The sequence below is a fragment of the Uloborus diversus genome, chromosome 4 (genome assembly GCF_026930045.1).
Source record: "Uloborus diversus isolate 005 chromosome 4, Udiv.v.3.1, whole genome shotgun sequence".
NCBI classification, from domain to species: Eukaryota; Metazoa; Arthropoda; class Arachnida; order Araneae; family Uloboridae; genus Uloborus; species Uloborus diversus.
The window spans coordinates 19,785,337-19,792,701 of NC_072734.1; the positions used below are offsets into that span (position 1 = coordinate 19,785,337).

The 7,365-nt window shown below is 29.7% G+C and overlaps 1 protein-coding gene across 1 annotated transcript in view; it reads right to left on the reverse strand.

Annotated features, from left to right (window-relative positions):
* LOC129221285 (UDP-N-acetylglucosamine--peptide N-acetylglucosaminyltransferase 110 kDa subunit-like) overlaps window positions 1-7,185 on the reverse strand; it is a 38,664-nt gene extending 31,479 nt beyond the window's left edge. Inside the window, exons 1-4 of the mRNA XM_054855742.1 lie at window positions 6,854-7,185; window positions 6,434-6,499; window positions 3,509-3,659; window positions 394-637 (exon numbers count right to left, since the gene is read on the reverse strand). Coding sequence (XP_054711717.1) covers window positions 394-637; window positions 3,509-3,659; window positions 6,434-6,499; window positions 6,854-6,881 — 489 coding nt within the window. The 5' untranslated portion in view covers window positions 6,882-7,185. The remainder of the gene's footprint in view (window positions 1-393; window positions 638-3,508; window positions 3,660-6,433; window positions 6,500-6,853) is intronic.
* Between the last annotated feature and the right edge of the window lie 180 nt (window positions 7,186-7,365).

Here is a 7,365-nt window from a genome sequence, read left to right on the forward strand (position 1 = left end):
CCTATTTTTGAAAACCCAACTTCTTTCAAACAGTTTCTTCAATTTTAAATACATTTTTCAAGTTTGACTGAATTTTATTAATTTTTATTCTTATCCGTCATTTTGTACATTTTCATGGTTTACAAAGGAGTAGAAACTCATTTATGGTGAAATATATCCTTTCACATTAATTCAAAAAAACTTTCAAAATTATAACTTCGAAAATATTTATATCATACGACACTTTTTACGACAAGGTTTTGAAAAAGCTTATTCTAATTTTATTTTGCTGCACAAAAGTATTTATTCATTTCTTTTTTAAATATAAATGTTTCAAACAAAGAGTATTTGCATAATATTTTTATATGCTATAAAAATGAGTATGCAACAGATGATACGTAAGAGCTTACTTACAGGATTGTACTGCAGAGCAGATACGTAAGCTTGAACAGCTTGCTCCATGTCGCCAGCAGCAACTAATGCTGCTGCTAAATTGATGTAACCATCAATGAAATCTGGCTTCAAGCGCACAGCATGTCTGTAGTTATCTAAAGCTTCCTGTAATTGTCCTCTTTCTTTGTATACATTTCCCAGATTTGAATAAGCTTCCGCCAACATAGGATTCTGCTTTATGGCTAATGAACTAAAATGAGCAGATCTAAAATAACAAGTAGACAATTATCAATATTGTTACACTTCAATATGAATAAAAAAGTTGAAAATACAGATAAAAATTGAAATTACAAGAGGGGGGGGGGAATTGCATGGAATCTTATTTTATACTAAAAAAACTGTACGATACCTAGGTATACTTTTAAAAACTAAAACGAATAATGCAAACTAAATGCTTATTAAAATAATTTTACAATAACAAATTCATGATCATCTATCATCGTTCTGTGAACAAAGCATTGCTACAGTAGCTTATTGAATATTCCTCTCAAAAACTGGCAGAATTTAAGATTATAGAAACTTAGAGTACTATGTTGGCTAAAAGCTTACCTTGTTTGATGCAATTTTTGTTTCCAAAATGGGGAAAAAAGGGTCCAAATTGAAAAAGTTATAAATGGCTAATTGAAAAATTATCTGTCTTAAAACAAATATTATGCATATATTTTTATTTTTTTTGTTTTGAAATATTATAGTAGTCAACATTTTAGTTTATTTTTTATGAGGTTTTAAAGAAATTGATTCACTTCATTTCCTAACCAAAATAGACCAACCTTTACATCTCCATCAACAATGTACTCTTTCAATATGTAACATTGTTCTGGGCATAATTGAACGTTTGACCTTCAGGTTTGATGATGGTGATGGTTTAAGAAATTTTCATTAGAAATTGCAATTACTTATATTGGAAATGGAAATGTGCAAGGACCATGGGATTTTAAAGAATATTCCTGACTGACCTGCTGCTGGTCCAGTAATAATACTCTAAATCATATTAGTCTATATGTATTTTACTTGGGGTCCAGTTCCATTGCATAAGAAAAATTAAAGTTTCCCAATGAAATTATTTTAATACCACCTTTAACTTTAATGGAATGAGTATGGGCTCTTAAAAGTGTTCTTAAGATACAGAGATCGTACAAAGTTCCTAAAAGGAGATGACTTTAAGCAGGCTTGAAGTATATCTGCATGCGTTTATCAAGGGAACCACAGGAATAGTTTGATAAATCACCGGTAAATGCGAAGATGACACCTCTTACAATGTTGTCTTAATCTTTAGTTCCTTTTGAGTTTTATCCATGGCTTTTATATTCAAACAGTGGCTCATTGAATGTCCATCCTACATTATGGTGCAGACCGTTTGAAGATGTTTTTCAAATGACCTATTTTTTTTTTATGAAGTCTTTCTGAACGGAGACATTCAAAGTAGTTTAAATCTGGAGTGGTCAGTTTATCCACCACTAAGTAAAATTGCTATGATTTAGTTAAAAAACCGCACACATATATCCTTAGTCTGCCTGTTGATTTTGGTTAAATTTATTAAACGTTTTTCAGTTCCATCGGGTATGCCGATAAACATTAATCTACGTTCTGGTATCATAGACGAATCGCTGATCGATTACTAATTTGGTTGCGTGATTGGAAACTTACTCATTCAGTAGGTTGCAATTATGTATCAATCTTGTCTGGAACATATAAACATACAAAAACCACTCTCTCCCTCTCTATTTGTAATATTAGTATAGATGTCGACGTGCAAGTTCGTGGCTTTCATACAAAGAAGAAATTTTTGAATAGGTGCAGTGGTTCCGGATATTACCCGGAACATATAAACATACAAAATAAACCATTTCTTTTCACAATATTAGTATATAGATAAAGAACCTCAAAGGGTAGCCCGAAATGAATGCAAAATTACATCTTTTAGAAACATGGATTAATACCTGCTATCTGCGCGACTTGAAATCAAAAACTAATTTGCTTGAGGCGAATCCAAGTTATAATTTATTTGAAAAAATTTTGATGCAAAAACATTCTGCAACTCTAAATGGTTCACAATATCCAAGGATAATAGAATGCTACATGCCTTATCCTCTGCAGCGTCAGATGTAAGGTTTCGACGAATCTTACGCCGACAACAGGATTTTTTTCCCTTTTACTCGTTTCTATCTCTTAGCAGTTGGTTTTAATGCTTCTATCCCTTAGCAGACGGTTTAAAGGGAATTTTGAACTCCTTTTTTTTTTTTACAATTGGGGGTGAAACAGCACTTGTGTTCATGTATACAATAGATCAGTACGAAACATAAACCGGTAGTGAAGACCAACTATTGGTTTAAAAAATTAGTATAAGTGTGTATATGCATAATTTATAGCTTATGTCACTCAGTAAGCATGCACCTTTCATATGATGGAAGAATTTTTCAAATAGCTGTAATGGTTCTGGAGATTACCTCGAACATATTAACACACAAAAATCTGCCCTTTCTCTTTATAATATTAGTATAGATTATATCACATATTAATTATGTGAAGTAGATATATAATCTCCTTGATACATTATTCTATCAATTTTAGCTAATATTATTAATTTAATGAGTTTTCAGTGGTAGTATTTTATTTTGTTTTATAGTTCTGTTTTTGGTTTTAATGAGCCAAATTTTCAGTAACTAGAATTTGTTTCCGCTTTCCCTGCAACTTCAACTAACCAAAGTTTCACTGTAATCATATTAACCCTACAGCTTCAAAGGAGAATTTATTGATGCAGGAACATAGCAAAATATTTTAGTTGCTAAAATCTCAAGACAAATAGAAAAAAAAGGAGCTTAGATGCTATTTAAACATTCAAAACTTTACATAGTAATAAGAAAAACTCTAGCAATTTAGCAAATATAAATAACTTTAAAAAAACGTACTCTAACGTGTAAACATATAAAAATAAAGAATGGATATAAAATCATTTTAACTGGAAAAAAATTAAACAAAAATACAAAGTAAATTGTATAGAAAGAGATAAAAGGTTTGAATAGTCCTAACTTTTCACAATAGAAATATTCATGATAAGGTTAATAGTTTCTCTTACTTGTCATGCCTTCGACACTGAAAGTGTATGGAACTCAAGAGCAACAGAACACCAGTATTGCTGGAATCTTGCCGCCATAACTGCATGCAGTGATGTTCAGCATTTTCGTAATCACCAGCTTGGTACTCTCTGTGAGCAAGCTCTGCTAGACCTTAAAAGTTTCATGAAATTTTAATCAATAAATTTTAGTTAAGATTGTTTTCTTTTTCTTTTTGCAGTTTTACTTTTAAGAGAATTATTCAAATTATTTAATGATTGTAAATCTCCAGTTCTGCAGCTTCACTAGGGGCCTATTTTTAAGAACCCTAATGGCCCCTACTTTTTTATATTTTGATACTTAGGCATCAAATATAAAAATAATTTGAATAAATTTTCATCATTAAGTAACAAGAGTAGTGATGTGGATCGGGTAAATACCCAGCGGGTAGGTAAATATTTTTTGGGTATTTACCCAAGGCCTGGGTAAACACCCAAAAACTGGGTATTTTACAAAAAAAATGCAAAAAGTGAAAGGGATTTTTTTTTTTTAAATCTAAATATAAAATAATTGGTAAAGCTGACACATACATATGTATTACACAGTTCATAATATTTTTTTATTGAAAGACTTGTTGAAATTATGAAAGAAACATGTTGTGAAACAAAGAATCTTTCTTTTCAATGTCATAATTGGAGAAGTATAAGCAATTCAATGATGAACTTCAGAATTTCAAATCACAATCTAGGTTAGTCATATCCAAAATTAAAAAAAAGGGGGGGGGGGGTTAGCATGAGGGATGTTTGGAAGAATAAACTGAGAAATTATTAAGACACTGTGATGTTATTTATTTATTTTATTGCTGTTTAAATGATAACGTGGTAAATATAGAAACAGTTTTCACATTAGTAAGCAAAAAAAAAATCAAATTATTGTTTTCTGTTGCCTTGCTCATTTGCATTTGCTCCCTGGTATTTCATGATGAAGATTTATTCAAACTATTTTTAATACACGCAATTAGTGATGTAGGGCGGGAAGGTAAATATTTTTTTGGGTATTCATCCGAAGGCAGGGTAAATCCTCTAGTAATTGCACATTTTGCAAAAAAATTTTGGGTGGTATCAAAAGGTGAGGATTTTCTTTTTAAAACATAAACCGAAAAATGAGAGATTAAAAATATAAAAATTTATGTATTATAATTTTTTTAATTAAATGTTTCATGAAATCTTATCAAAAAAAAAAAAAAAAAAACTGCCAGAATTTAGAATGAACTATTCTAAAACTTAAATGGGATGTTTTTCTTTTTTTGTAACAAGTTAAGCTTTTTACTTTTTGTAGAATGACTTTTTATATCTAAAATTTGGCTATCAACATTGAGTAGGCATATCCAACACATATAATGTGAATATCATATTAGATTGCTAAGTTTTTTCACACAATAATTTTTTAAATATGTGATCAAAATACAATTTTTGGGCAAAAATTTATTGTTTTGTATATGGTTGGTTATATGCATAGTGGAATACATACAGAAAAGTATTTTAGTTGAATATAAATTTTTGAAATAAATACCCGGGTAAATACCCATTTTGGGTATTTACCCAGGTATATACCCTGGGTATTTACCCCTAAAAATAAATACCCGGGTATTTTACATCACTAAACAAGAGCAATTGCAAATGAGCAAGGCAACAGAAAACAATCTTTGGATTTATTATTATTATTATTATTATTATTATTTTGCTTATTAATATGAAAACTGTTTCTATATTTATCACGTTATCACTTAAACAGCAATAAAATAAAAAATAAGATCAGTCTTAATAACTTTTCAGTTTATTCTTCCAAACATCCCTCATGCTTTTTTTTTTTCATTTTGGATATGACTAACCTAGATTGTGATTTTGAAATTCTGAAGTTCATCATTGAATTGCTTATACTTCTCTAATTATGACATTGAAAAGAAAGATTCTTTGGTTCATGATATGTTTCTTTCATAATTTCATTTAGTCTTTTCAATAAAAAATATTATAAACTGTGTAATACATGTTTATTTATCAGTTTTACCAATTATTTCATATTTAGATTTTTTAAAAAAATCCCTTTCACTTTCTGCATTTTTTTGTAAAATACCCAGTTTTTTGGTATGTAATGCTTTGGGTTTTTGTAAAATACCCAGGCCTTGGGTAAATACCCAAAAAATATTTATCTACAAGCTGGGTACTTCCCCGATCCACATCACTAATTCTAACTAATCTTATAATAAGACCTGGAGCCTTAAATTAAGTTCTAAAATAGGTCTTTACTTATGTTTGGTGTATAGGCAATGGATATATTGTATCCTATTTTCCGGATTGAACAAAAATAAAAAAACCTCTCTACACATCTATATAAAAACATTTGTAATCATGCCTCTTAATTCTAAAAGCTCTAAAATAATAATAATTATAAGCAGATCAGGTGTATTATAAAAAATCAACCTTAAATATTCTCACGCCATAGGGAAAGCAGTCTTTATGTAACGGACAATGAATAAATTTTACAAAATAAGAAGAAAAAAAAGAATTTATTATTATTTTTTTTGGGGGGGGGGGGGGGGGCTCTAGTGTGATGAACTTCTTTTTAACTCCTGCTAGAGTAAGAGCAAATGTCCATCACACCACCACATGCCCTTGCTCTTAAATATGAGATGACCCCACAAATTTGAGCTTTACTAGTTTTGAAGGACCTATTTCCTTCTTTATGAAAATACCAGTTCCATTATGATCCAAACAACGTACATGACTTAAAAAAAAGTCACTTCAAAAGTCAATTTTAAAATTCAACCTTTAAATAATATAAAAATATATACAGAAGTACCTAATATAAACCACAAAAATGATGAGACTAATTTGACACTGAAATGGAAAGATGAAATATATAATGCAAAGTAAAATGTTTGAGCTTACTTTGTAATGCTACAGCATTGGGTCGGTTTAGATCATTCGTTTTGCTCCTTTTATTGCCATTAACTCCTAAACAAAGAAATAATTATTAGAGACTTTGATACAAATGAGTATATGAAAATATAATTTTTGAAGCTTTTGCAACAAACAAATGAAATGTAAGCAATTTACTGCCATAAAATGACCTACAGCAAAATACTTCATAAATAATCTGCATGGCTGTTTATTTGTCAATAATAAAACATTTTAAGAGAATAAACACACACACATACGTTTACAAAAAGACAGATGTAGGTATAATTAAAACTTAAGCCCCGTATATTCAAGGCTCCATTGAAATTTTAAAACGACCTTGAAAACCAAAAACGAACATAGATAACGAGAAGATATGAGAGATTTGATGTATTTTCCGAAAATAAATACCTGATGATTCACTAACTATTGCAGCCATCGCAATTTATAGTGAATTTAAGTCCCCAAATTTTGTCTTGCAAATACAGTTCAAGGTACTTCTGAAAAACTTGTTTTTGTTTTTTTCTTTTGCGCAGTTTACTTCAAGTGACGTAAACACAAAAAACTTGATTGTAGATCTGGATAAACGAAGATAGTAATCACCACACCATTGTATGCCATCAATTCATATTAAATTAATTTTGTTGTCGAAATTAATTGCCAAAACTAATTTCTTTTACAATACAATTAAAAAATTAACGCCGCATTAACAAAGCTTCATGTGTGACGTCACAAATGCAGGTAGACCTTTACATTAAGTTGAGCTGTAAATCCCTGGTAAACCCGTATTTAAAAAAAAAAAGCATTTCTTCCAACGAAGATATGTCAACCGATTTTTCTTTTGCTTAAACATTATATAAAAAAATATTTTTACATTTTCTCTTTAATACAATAGTTAAAGCATCAAACTTGAGAAAACAAAG